Source organism: Euwallacea fornicatus, chromosome 14, assembly GCF_040115645.1.
Source record: "Euwallacea fornicatus isolate EFF26 chromosome 14, ASM4011564v1, whole genome shotgun sequence".
Lineage (NCBI taxonomy): Eukaryota > Metazoa > Arthropoda > Insecta > Coleoptera > Curculionidae > Euwallacea > Euwallacea fornicatus.
Genome location: NC_089554.1, coordinates 2021917 through 2036016, shown reverse-complemented (window position 1 = coordinate 2036016; position 14100 = coordinate 2021917). Strand labels below are relative to the sequence as shown.

General features: G+C 35.9%; 1 protein-coding gene across 1 annotated transcript in view; it reads right to left on the bottom strand.

Moving 5' to 3' along the window:
• The window catches only part of LOC136343250 (myelin transcription factor 1), a 47917-nt gene that overhangs the window by 9544 nt on the left and 24273 nt on the right, over nucleotides 1-14100 (bottom strand). The window contains exons 4-7 of the mRNA XM_066289843.1: nucleotides 5877-6709; nucleotides 4879-5187; nucleotides 415-487; nucleotides 316-356 (exon numbers count right to left, since the gene is read on the bottom strand). Of these exons, the coding sequence (XP_066145940.1) occupies nucleotides 316-356; nucleotides 415-487; nucleotides 4879-5187; nucleotides 5877-6709 (1256 nt within the window). The remainder of the gene's footprint in view (nucleotides 1-315; nucleotides 357-414; nucleotides 488-4878; nucleotides 5188-5876; nucleotides 6710-14100) is intronic.

Sequence of the window (14100 nt, the reverse complement as noted above, 5' to 3'; positions counted from 1 at the left end):
CCGAATTTTAGAATAGTGAATAGGGGGGAGGGGAGCTGTAGTGAAAATGCCGATCTTCAGCGTTGAAGGTCGGATAATCTGGGATACTGTGTATTATGTAAAATATTATTTCTCGTTTACCGTCATTCTTATTTGAATCACACGTTTGCCTTCTAATTACGAAATTAATTCCGGAATCGAAGATCTCCGATCTTAAAATTCTCCGAGATTGTATCCCCTAAATCAATATTTTCCAATATCCTTAATATATTTTTTTTTTATCACTTGTAAATTTTTAAACATTTTTTAATACTGTGGGTTAAAATTACGACTTACATTCTGGTGCTAGTTTACTCTTACTAGGACATCCAGAAATGCTAAAGGGAAGTAAATTAATTTCAAAAATTGATTATTAATAAATGATAGACAATGTACCTTCTATGATGTGAATACAGGCCCGTTGAGTGTCCCTCTCCAGCACACCCTGGAGTAGGACATTTGGCGCCTTCTGTAAGATAAAATATGATTGGAACACACTGCTTATATGGATTTTTCGTGTTATGGCAATTATATTATATACAGAACGTTTCAGGTAAGGATGCCCAGCATAGACATCCCGTAAACGCTAATAGATACAACATTGTTTATACAGGGCCGTCAATTTATCTTAAGACAGCCTAAATTCTTAATAATGACATATTTTTGACTAAAATGTTTCATTTAGTATTATTCAGTGTTGAATAACTGACGAAATAACAATTTTTCATTTTTTATTTATACTGCGTGTTCTAGGTTATTTGAAGGTGACCTCAATTTTTTTAAATGACAATATATATTGTTTTTATTACAAATTCACATATTTACGACATACATATAATTTTTACTTGAAACATTTTTTTTGCAAGCGCAAGTTAAGGAAGTTTGGGTACTACTAAAAAAAAATGTAGACGTATTCAAAAATAATTATTTTTTTTAATTGCGAATGTTAATAAAGGATCGATTGTAGTTTATTTATATTTTTAAATTAGTATAAGGTTTGATGATTTGAAGTCTGTCTTTTTTAAGATCAAAATTTATATGGAGTATCAGCTTAATGACTATTATTATTTTGATACAAGTATGGAATGTCTTCCTATTGCAGAAAAAGTCGAGATGATATTTCTGAACACTGATTGCAGTACATGCACGTGCGTCTTTTCATCATGTTGGAAAAGAGTTCAAAGAAATTGAACGTGTACAGCCCAAAAAAACTAAGACGAAGTATGATTACAGATGTAGAGCATGAAGTTGCAGTATTAGCGACAGTTGGTATAAATTGTCATACTTTAACCCCTGGAAACTTTCTCGAGGCTCTTGAATTTCTAAAAGTATGTACGTACTTAATAGATTTTCAAAACGATTTTTGCTTGAGTGTTTTATAGCGCTTTAGAAGTGATGGAACATTGAGCGTTTTAAAATCAACTGATAATGACAAACAGTTGCTCTTTATCATCTAACATTCCATTACATACCAAGATGTAAGAACAAAGAATAGTCGGAATCTTAAGAGCAAAAGTAAATAGCAAAGACGGACTTCGTAGGTCAAGAAGACTTCTTAAATATTTCAGAGATGAAAAACGTGCTTTTCCCATTCAGGGTGTGGCACAGAATCCCTTCCGTTGACAAAGAATTTAAAAGGATTAATGAATACTAAAAAAGCTATAACTGCAAGGCATTTTGCACTTTAACGTCGAGATTTTCTTCCTCTTTAATAAAAGTTATTAGGGCCACATGTATCCCAACTTGTTTACCACTAAAAGGACCAAAAATAAGCAAAAAAGGAGCCGAAACGAGGTAGTTTTTTTTGCCGTCTGGCGTGGCAAATTAAAAGGGAGAACACATAGAAAAGTTATGCGCTCCTCTGAGGGGCGGCTCCGCCCCACGGTCGATTAGCCTATCGGGCGGCCCGGGTGGAGACTCACGAGAAAAATCTTTTTTGGAAAAAAAGAAACCGCAGCCGTGAATGGCGAATGGTGCGGGTGCGCGAGGATCGGACATCGCACCTGCGGAGTAGCGTCACGACGCCACCGACGACGACGCCGAGGAACTGCAGAGCTGCTGGCGGACGTAAAGAGCGTCCACGCTGGACGATTTTGTTTTGCCCATTGAATTCACGAAAGGTGGCTGTACCTTCGCATAACTTCCCAAAATACATTAAATTACCCTTTTCCGATGACAGTTCATTCTTCACAGTTAAGTCAGTTCCTGAAAATGATAGCATGGCCTTAAAGCCTTCCACGTGTCGTCAAAACTATTCGCCAGTCTGCCTTGACTTCAACAACCCTTATTGCTGCCCTTAAAATGTATCTTAAATATTTAAGATTTAAGAACCTACATCGAATATACGTCAATTGAGATTTTGAAAGGGGCCTTTAACCTCCCTAGTTGTGCGAATTCCATTTCGATATGCAAAAAGTTCCTATGTTACAGTAACAGTAAAAATCATTTGTAGCAATAACAAATATTTTTATTACTTTGTTTTCTGTTACCGATGAAGACAACGAACTAAAAAAACTAAGCTGCTATTTAAATATAAGACCTCAAAATAGCTCGATAAGAGAAGAGAATGAATTAATAATAGTGGAAAGGATGGTTTTTATGTTAACGATTAAGAAACACGTAGGCACACATGAAAATATAGAAGATTACGGAACCCCAGTTTGAATAGGTACAAAACATGGGGTTCGAGTTAAGATGGACGTACACGTGGGAGCACGACTCATGCATGCCAGTACCGATAGAATAGAATTTCGAAAAAAATTCGAGTAGGGTTGGGAGGACTTACTCTAATCGTATTGTGAATCATCCGGCAAATTGCTTCCGCTTTATGCCGGAAATCAAGATGAAGTGAGTGTTGATGCTCTGCTTTAGGTAGTACCAAAAAGCGCAGAACAGCACAATAAATTAACTGTTTGAGAGTTCAGAAGTTCGTCACAGAAAACCTGGCTTAAAATGAAAATTTACAGCCCTTAATTTTTCATTTATATTGGGATTTACACACATATAAATCTAGTTCGCACATGCCGTCCCCCCGAAATTAGCATTCATTGCAAGAAACATTAAAGGGCTATTAGGGTAAGAAAAAGGGTTGTAAGTAACGTTTTGGTGATGATACTCCTTACGTTCAAAAGAGCAGTTTCTACCCGTATCACGTTTTCACGTTGACAAAGCTCTTAAGTTTTGTATGAAGCAGCTGACACAAGCTGCAAACCTGCGATTGATTAGACCACGTTATAATAGATTATGATAGAAGGGTGCGTGGGGCATCATATGGGTATTAAAACAGTTGGAAACTTTAATTTCGGCGAGTCACAAATCATTTTTAGCGACTTGAGGTGCGCACCAACAATTCTAAATATTATGGCCCCCAGAGAGGGTGCATGAATTTAAACCCCTTACAGCTAATAATACCAAAATTAAACTTCCTCCCTTCATTTCTTCAGTTTAAGCATTCCGTTTCCTATGCGGGCTATCAATTTCCCTTCCTCAAAAGTTAATAGTGTTTTGGCCTTTGTCGTTCATCGAGAATTTCAGAGTGTATTCCAATTTTGTAACGAACAAGATTAGTCAGCGGTTAAATTTAAATAAGAAAAATACATAAAATATTTTCTCTGCTACCGTGCTTCATTGGCATTTTCCCGCACGATAAGTAAAATTTAACGCACTTGTTCGAGTGCTGTACCGATAGTCACAAAGAGGTTGTGCTTTACCGCTCGGCGTACGGTATAGTAAGTATACTTTATTTCATATTATCCAGGTAGTTCTCTTTATCTTCCGTTATACTGCATTAATTTGTGCCTGGTAAATCGAACTTTACGTTACCTGACACTGTAATGTTATTGCTAAGCAAGCCTTACCGGAGTCTAATCTATCTATCTATCTAATCTATCCTTAACATTTTAAATACATCTGTAATAATATTTAATTTTAGGTGGAAAACCTCACGGGGCAGAGAGGCATTACCCTTCAAGGAAAACTATACGATTTTATTTTCAGATGAAGATGGCTTCGGGTTCATAAAATATTAGGATAATCAAACTATACGAGCGCCTAAAGGATATAGCTACAGGAAGAAGAGACCATGGCATCAACAAAGCGTTTGTATTGTCTTGAGCTCAGATATCGAAATCAGAACAGCAGAAGGTTTTCAACTCAGTCGAATGCTTTCCCAGATAACTAAACAAATTTTCAACGATATGTTGGCGTATCAGGGAGCCCCTCAAGTATATATTCCAATTAACCTATAAATGGAAGCACAAATCGCATAAATCTTGCTAAAACAGTCTTCTAGATATTATAAACTGAATTCATCTAAAAATTATAGTACCTTGAGAAGGATCGGAATTAGAAAGTTTAGAGTTGCAAGTAGGGATATTTGCAGATGTCTATTAAATAAACATATCGTTAGCGGACTCCTATCTACAGTGGATCTATTGTAGTAAACTAATTTTCGAAACATTTGTTGGAATTAATAGTTTTTTTTATATTGTAATTGTCTTTTTCAGTCTATTTGCAGGATTCGATTTTCAATAAATTGAACATTCCAATTTCAGCATTCCGTTAATAAACTTGTATGTATCATGACTACATTTCATTACCAACGTTTCCATTCCAAATAATATATGTCGCCCGAATGCATGCCTTCTCCACCAAAACATACCCACTAAGCACACGGAGGTAATAAATATAATTTTCCGCTATGAAGGAGCAGCGAACTATAATTACGTAATGAGGGAAGCTCCCTTTATTCCCTTTCATCAGGGGCTGAAGGGCGTCGCGCCACTTGGCACTAACGTCCTTAACTTTACGACTCCCTCCTTATATCAACTAATCAAGAAATATACATATTTAAAATTTTACCTTTTCCTATGCTATTCGGAGAAAGAGTTCCTGGAGTCACTATTAGTACTTTTGAATCCTCCATGGAATCTCCAGAAGAGGAATTAGTGAGCACGTCTCTTGAAGCATCCTGCAAGACGCTTGCAGCTCTTGATCGAATGTTGGCAGGCTGCAGGATGGTGTATTGTTTATTTGCGGCTTCGGGTGATTTAGCAGCCACCTCCGAAGCGGTTTCAACAGGCTTCAAGATGTTCTTGGGTTTGTCTTCAGAGGAGGGTGCTTGGTCAATGTTGGGATAGCCTACGAAGGTGGCTTCTGCGGGAAAAGGACCTGTGGATTTGCAGTTTGTTATCGCTGAAGAGGCGGATCGTAGTACAATTTTGTAAGCTATGTTAATTTTGGAGGTGAGTAGATTTCAGGGGAGGAATTCATGTAAGATATAGAACAGATAATAGAACTAACGCAGTTAAGATCGACAATTAACGAAAACAAGACGTCCCACTTCGTTTTTGAGAACTCGTATTTCGGAAACGGTTTGGTTAAATTTTTATCAACAAAAAAGAATTTTAAAGAGCGTTTAATGTCAATTTAAACCCTTTTTGAAATCGAACAAAAATAAATAAAGGGTTTTCATACGATACTTTCTTGCTACAAATAACAGAAAAAACGAGTATAATTTTACCCCTAAAATTCCGTCATATCGGAAACCCACCAAGTGCGACTAAATTCTGTAAATGAAACAAAGTTCATATGATGATCACTATTTCAATAGTGGGCAAATGTCTGCCAAGATTCCTCGACTCTGTTCTTAATGAAGTTCTATGAGGTCAAAAGCTGCATTAAATAACGCAATGAGGCTAAATTAGCAGCGCTCTGCAAAAATGCTGAGTTTCAGTGTTTTTCACGCTTTAAAAACTGAGTTCTTGGCTAAGCCGCGCCTACAAATAGATAATTTTTTATCGTTGAGAATGCCTAGAGAACACTACCGATTATTATCAACAATGAGAAATATTACTGACCTAAGTTAGTTAAATTCTTGTTGCTAGGTTGTGGAGGCCGAAAGGCCGACGTACTCGAAAAGGGTGAAGTTAGTCTACTGGATCCATGCCGGGGAAACGGGGAGAATCCCTGATGTTCTCGATATTTCAATTCCTCTTTCTTCTTCTCTCTTTCGCTATCATTTGATTCATTTTTCTCTGAAGCAGCCTCAGACATATCTATCTCCAATTCATTTGAAGATTCGTCCACTAACTCATTGAAGTCAGGTGGTCGATAATCGCTCTTCCTTTCTTTACAATCTTCTACCACTTCCTGCTTTATTCTCACTACCTTGCTCTTGAAATTTTCGGATTTATCGTCTCCTCGTAAAGTAATAACATCCTTCAATGATGGACACGGATTATCAGCGCTAGAATTCGACGCTGAAGACGGAGACATCTTGACAACAGCCTTTTTCTCATCGAAAAGATTTTCGAAAGCAGGAGATTCTTCATTTTGAGAGCTGTACGAAGAGCCCCTTGTACCCGGCCAATTGCCTAAATTCTTCAATGCGGCCTCAGTTTCTCTTATTAATGTTTCGTCAGCTGCTGTTTCTTCACTCGGACTGGAATTAGAAGATAGTCTCTGGCTCTTCTTCACAGGGCTTGTTGAAGCATTTGGAGGCAGTACTCTCTTCTTCTGAGGCAAAACTAAGGATTTTGTGTTAGGCAAAGGTTCTTCGGCAGCTTTTTTTCGTCGTTTGTCTTCGAGTGTCTCTAGCTTGGTGAAAGTTTTGGCAACTGTGGCCATACTATGAGTACTCGTCTCAGGTTTGCGCTTCTTCAAGTGCGAATAACCAAACGGGCGATTGGATCTGAAATAAAATAAATTACATTAAGAGTGAAATATAGCAGCAAGCGAAATAGATTAAACTGCGGCCTGATTGGGCCATTAAGTTACATGGTTTTATAGCCGGCACGAAGTGATTTTCTTCGCTCGTCATTTATACATTTAAGGTAATTTCTTAGCGATTTAGATTAAATCAACTGCCGTGAAAGTATTATTAAAATAAAACTAGGCGAGTTAATCGTACAACAAAACGATAACAAAATTTGTTTTAAATTGAAATGTTTCTAATTCCCGTTGGAATCTTGTTGGTAAATCTCGAGTTTTGTTAGGCCTAAATGCAGGCGAAGCCCGATTAAACTGAATTTATACTTGAGATATTGACGTTTCTTAAAAAATCGCTACCGAACAGTTTTGTACTATTGATGATGTCAAAGATGCTGATTAGGGTTCCTCAGGACTAGAAATTTAATAAAGGGTCGCTCTGATTACCAGCTTATCAGGTGTTGTCTATCTAGTCATTAAGGCCCAACCCTGTGGATTTGTCGAAAGATAATTTTAGGGATACAAGACCAGTGGGACTTCGAGGATGTAGTGATGTTTGGGGTTGATTTTGAATTTATATACTGCATTTATTGGTGTATTTAATGGACAACTTAAAAATCTATAGTTATAGATGCAACTAACACAACAGGTGGACATTAGTCATCTAAGATCCACATTATCAATATGCTGGTAATATGTTATTGGGAAGACTTGCTGTTCTGGTTGATTTTTTTTTAAATACATCTATATTCAATGTACTGTACTTTAACAATTGCAAATCGTTTTTTTTACATGTTGTTACACAAGTTGTATTATTCAATAAAGTGAATGCGGAAAATTTTGTTCGGGGCGCATGATTAATGGCCAAAGCATAAGGACATAACGATAAAAGAGGAATGTAATACTAAAAATCAATATGTGCATCAAAATAAAACTCAATAAATCCAATAAGTGCCACATATCTTGTTTGATTTTTCATTTTTAAAATAGTGGACGAAGAAATCTTAGTTTTTTCTCCATTCATCTCCTTTAAACTTTCGTGGTACTCTTATTTATAAACAAAAAGGGACATACCTAGTCACGTTTTCCACACGAAACCCCCGTTAAAACGTACAACTACGCAGGTACCTGTCTCGTATTGAAATAACCAAATTTTTAATTATTGATATGTGGGCTTACTGGTATCAGTTTAATCATTATATCAAAAATAACAGTTGCAGGAAAGTTGATAGTTATTGTCGGTTCAACATTTATCATAATTTTAATAGTTAGCAGTTACATCGATAATTAGTTCCATCTTTAGTTTTTTTTTTAACTCTTAGTGCAAATAAGCCATTGACGAAAAGTTGACAACTATTCACAAGTTCGTAGTCATCGGACTATCAGAAGATTATATTTATCGATAACTAATTGGGGACACCGTTTTTAGCTGAAGCACACGTTGGAATGCTTCTTCACCTATTCTAAATATTAAGTAATAACAAATCATGAAATTCCTAATAATAATAAGGCCATCTGCATGATAACAAATTCATTTATCTGAAGGTAGAAATTCCATTATGGTGCGTAAAATTTGTCAGCCTTCCTTGCGTGACAGAATACTAGAGTCGAATTATTAACGACTAAAGAAAGGGTGGTTGAAATCTGAAGACATAATTTAGATGTTTTGTCGATATGGTGAATTTTTAACGTCACACACACAACGTCACAGCAATTTCTTTTCGTAAGTCGACAAATTAAAAAAAAAAAAATTATTTATTTGATGAAATTAGTGAAACAGAAGCAACTTGATGTCAACACTTACATTTAAGAGAAACGCTTTAAAGCTATTTTTATCCTTCCCCAACTTAGAACTCGCTTCCCCTTAATGAACCCCCTTTAATCCGACCCGACTTTCAATCTGAAGTTGGCGTCTTCTAAACTCAAAACCCGCCTTAGAGTGCCTAGCAGGATTAACCAGTTTATCCCGCAGGATAGTCCTTACTTTAGCTATCTGTATTTAACAGGAGCTTGGGGATTTTCTAAAGTTACTGCTAGTTGCGCCTAATGGTGTAATCAGCCCCCCGATTACGCGGCCACTTCCTTGTTGGTCTCTATTTCAAGTCTTCAGCATCCCGATTGATTTTTCTTCAACACACAACCCCATTATTCGATATTCACAGTAATTAGCCCAAAACAACACGATCTTCCCCCTGAATTTTCCATCCCTCGATCTTTGCCCCACTTAAAGGGAAAATATTAATATCAGCTGGCCTGAACGTCAGGTCTCCCTTTAAGGGCTGAAACATAAAAACGCACCCTTGCCCTACTGCATGCGTGCCTGCTTACTTAAAGGGAGCCGCCAGACTACCGAAAGAAACGTATTAGTAACGTATCTGTGCGATACTTGGGGGAGAAATGATGATATATTTTTTTTAGAGAAATTGATTTGTAATTTTTAATTTATGTAAAAGAAAATACGCAAGCACTTGATAATTTTTGAAATATGTAAAGTAATAAAAAACCTTTAATATTTTACTAGAAAAAATAATTAATTAAGGCTGCAACATATTTTCTGTGTTACTCTGTATATATCTTCTACGTTAACTTACATTCGGTACTTCAATAGGCAATACTAAAACTAAATTTGTAACTCTTTTAATAAATCGTTTCATCGTTCTACCGTCAATCGCTAGCCCTTTGATAAGTTCTTAAGACACCTTTATAGTGAACACTCTTGCTCTATTGTCTTTGCTGCTATGCCCGTTGGCCACTCTTCTCATTTTGGCATTGTAGCACCGGAGCATTGTTATATTTAATAAACACTAAGCTGCCAATCTGAACACGTTCTTCAAAATCCTCGTGCCACTTGTTTCCAGTTTGTCCCTATTCCTTCTGCCAGCGTTTCCAGGTTTCTTTGACCATCGCCTGGATTTGCTGCCATTTATTTAGACGGCAAGTTGAGCTGCCTCCCAGCTTATGTTCATGTGCTGTAATTGGTGGCCAGCCAATGGAGAGATGACCAGGTATTAAAACGGCCAGATAGTCGGGATTCTCACTGAGGGGCCATATAGGGCGAGAATTCAAAACACCCTAAACTTGAAGTAATAAGGTTGTAAACTCTTCGGGAATCCCGAGCAGTCGTTTGAGATGTGATTTTATTGACTTAATACGTGCTTCCCACAACCCTTCAACATTTGGGAAGTTAGTCGTAATAAAGTGCCACTTAAACCTTCTCGGGACATCTTATTGCCTGTACAGAGTGCCGCAGAAATATTGGTAAACATGAAAATAACGTGTTTGCGGATAACAGAGTGATTTAGCTGCATATCTCTTATAAAAAAGTTGCTTCTTTCATTCTACAAGATGTTTAGTAATTTTTTATTCTGTAAATTAGAAGTAAATTTCACAGTTTTTGATGTAATGGTTTGGAAATCTATTTAGAACATCAAGCATTTTACATTGTAACGGTGCTCCTACAACTTCGATTTAGTTTAGAAATACCCCGAACTTCATTTAGAAGATGCACCAAATACTACTAGGACCTTGATAGGTAAACTAGTGTCTTTTTGGTCTAAAAACAGGAAAACCCCATGTTTTTGAAAATCGTTTAATCAAATGTTTTGAAATTTACTCAATTTTCTCATATTGTATTCAAAGGGAATTCTTGCACAAATCTACCCGAGTTATCTAATACGGTTCTTTAAAAAATTCTTTACATTTTTCTATTCTAGGTAAAGGCCTTTTACGATTAGTATCCTCATCTAACAACCAAAATTTGGTAATACTATTATTAATTAATGTCGATTATTGACTACCATTGACCAAACAATTTATAGACGGTACATTACCCAAACTTTGCTGCCAACTTATTGGTAAATTACTTCCAACTATCCAACCTAACTGGCTGTTATGAAACGTGATAGATTTCCAACCAATACTATGCTTACCTTAGCTGATTGTTGATTAAAAAATTTTTGAGTTCAGTGTTCCCATTTGATTTATTAAATTGGAGACTGGTGAATTGAATCTCTAATGGGAATATTTAGTCGCTCTCTATCGAAAGTATATAGGGGTAGCTCTTCGATAATTTAATTGACTACGTAACATTTGAAATATTATTCATTCATCATTATATCATAAGAATAATTATTATACAACTTTGATAGAAAATTTGTCTTAGCGTAAAAGTCAACACAGGGCGATTGACACTACCCCCCGCCTCCAGTTCAAAAGTGAGAAGGGGTAGCAATGGTTGTAACGACAGTTTACTTATTTGGAGAGAGTTACTGATAGTACTGTTTGAATGAGTCGTTAAATTTTTCTAAACCAACCTGAATTAAGCAACAATTAATTCTTAACACCTTTCTATGATTTATGTATGTATATCATGTCGTGAAGAGGTCATCTCATTCAACCATATGGAAACTTTTATGCATTATGTTAGACGTTATGCGCCGTATTAATTCAGAATTCATGTCTTCTAAAATATACAAGTCTCCTCGATAATTTTCTCAATAACTATTTCTGACGTTGTCTTTTTTTGCTGATTATGTAAATCACTAATCGATCCTAAGACTGCGCTTTTACCCACACTATTGTGAGATCTCGAATGTTGCATTACGAAGTCAAATAAGTCCCTTAATCCAAGGTGATTCATGATTTAATTGCAGGCGCTCGAATGATACGAAAAATTAGCTTTAGGGTTAATCTTATGAGTAATTATATCTGGGTACAAAATATAATATTATCTGTATGAGATACCAAAATATTAAATTAACATGGGATTTAATGTTTCGGAAAGATTATTATCTATTCCCGTTATAAACTTTTTGCATCTGGAAAATACAACAAATATTTCTGGTGCCAAATGAGACATTTTGGTTCAGATTTATGAACATGTTAAAATAAAGATGCATAATTTAAGAAAGTATGACTCACATTTTATTGTTAGTCAATGATGTATCGAATTATTGTTGAATTTGGTGATAAAAAGGTATTTTATCTGTTGGTCTGATAAATGTCCTCTGTTTAAAAAATACTACGAAGCGTTTGGCTCCCAGGTAAGACATTTTATTTCCATATAAAAGAGGACGTTCATCATTTAGGAACGTGTGACTCACCTTTCATCGATAACCAATTACGAATATAAGACAATTTTAAATTCAATTATGACTTAAAGTTTCAAAAACATGTTCCATATCTCTTTTTTTCTCTTTATAAGATCATTCATTTTAATTTGTAACCAGAAAACAACATTTTCAACTAACAGGTGAGATATGTTAATTTAGAGATAGATACTTATTAGTATAAAACTCATAATTTAAGAATATATGATTCGCATATTTTTAATTATTGGTGATATTTTTAACAGAAGAATTTTAGGAGCACCCAATATTATTTAGTCAGATAATAGTTCACAATAGGTACCTTGTAGCGTTGCAAACAGACTCAATCATTTTCGCGACGAAATTCGTCAGCGGCACCCCCAACTATCCATCCCGTCACCACTACTTTGACCCACATTCACCAAAAAGTTGTCTAATTATTTCAGGAAAGTTTTCGAAAGTTTCCCGAAGTAGTCGCCGAACGCACGAAACGTTTTGCGTAACACGTTACGCACTAGAGCGTTGTACCCCCTGAACTGCACCCTGCGTATCAGTTGGCGGGTCGGAACAGAACTGAGCGCCCGAATGGCTCTAGAACTCTTGTCCGACGGACGACACACGGGATTTTAAAAGCGCGCGCAAGATGCAACCAACCCTCTCTACTTACATAGACTTTCCGCCCTGTGCCATATCTGCCCACCCTAACGTATGAGGAGCGGTCGGTTGGTTTGCTAAACAACGAGTAAGGTGAGTTTCCGGGGAAAAAAAAAATCGAAAAATATAATTTTTTTTGAAAATCATAAGAATTAAAAAAAATGATTTTTCTAACTTTTCCTAATTAGTTTTATAACTATAGTGATAAGCAATGTTTAAAAACGCCCCTATTCCTTTAAAGAAGAAGGATCGACATTTCGACAATTTATTTGGTTTTCTTTAGGGCTGTCCTTCGCAATAAGGAAGGATTGTTTTAAGCATTTGAATAGAAATCTTTCAACTACGCGTCGTCGGTTACCAATAAAAATAAAGTTATTAGGACTTAGGTTTGCTTGCATTTTGTATAACATATTGCTAATAGGAAATTCGATATGTGATGGGTTCAAACGGGTGCGGAGTGCCAGAACCGAAGATTTCACCGATTTACAACTGAGCATCGTATTGTTTTAATGATCTGTATCAGCAATTGTTAAGATTCTCGTGTCTGCTGATACATTTCCAGAAATATCATTTTTCACGCGTTTGTCATAAATAACCCTTTTTAACGCCTTCTTGCAGTATAGATCAATTTGAGATCATTATCACAGCGAACGTAAAAAGACAATAAAAAGAAATCTTGCCGCTTTCACAAGAGTAACGACTGTATTGCGTACATAAACCAGTCGTTCTTTTGGAGGTCTAAACATTGCATCTGTTAGACTCATTTAAGTTGAAATGCTCAAAACCACCCGCCGTACAAATCATAATTTCTCAAGGGAACAGATTATAGGAAAATTACCTTGTTAATTCTACATTATTACAAATGAGCTGAATGAAATAGTCACGGTGTTTTCGTAAACCAACTTTGGCTATGAACAGGAGAAAGCTAAATATTATTATTATTTTTTTAAATCAGATTTAGTACGTTGAGATGAATCGGGAGTGAATCTGGATTAAAAAGAGGGAATAATAATTGCAATAAAACGTAGAAAATAGATATTTCCATATATATTAATGTTTATCGAAAAGTTGTGAAGTGCTTTATTATGACCTTTGAGTTTAGATATGCGCATCTGTCTTTCCTTCTCGCTTAAGAATCTAAGACGTGAGTATCATAAGTACGTCACAACCTCGGTGTAAATATAATTCTTTCCGTTGGGACATTTAACTAAATTATAACTTTACTCAAATTTATCAAAAAAATAAGTCCGAAACATAAAACGAGAACGCGTCTTAGATCATTCATGGTGATATTTTATTGACATTTATTTCCATGGCAACCATAAAGAAAATAGCGGTGGGGTAGAGACGACAAGGTGGCCGATTAACCCGCTAGTTGAATAATCCGCTAAATGCGGGTCATTATTCTCCTATTATTCAATCTTTTTTAGAAAAAACGGTGAGAAAACGTACTTACGTCTACAGATTTACATACATAGAATACCAGATACTGCGGCATAATGGGGTATTTTAAGCTAGCAATGGGGATAATGATTTACTTAAAAGAAGAAACATGATGATTCAATTCAATTATGACATTCCGAATAGCAAAGGAAATTTCCTATTTTCGCTTCACTTTCGAAAGTTTTTTCAT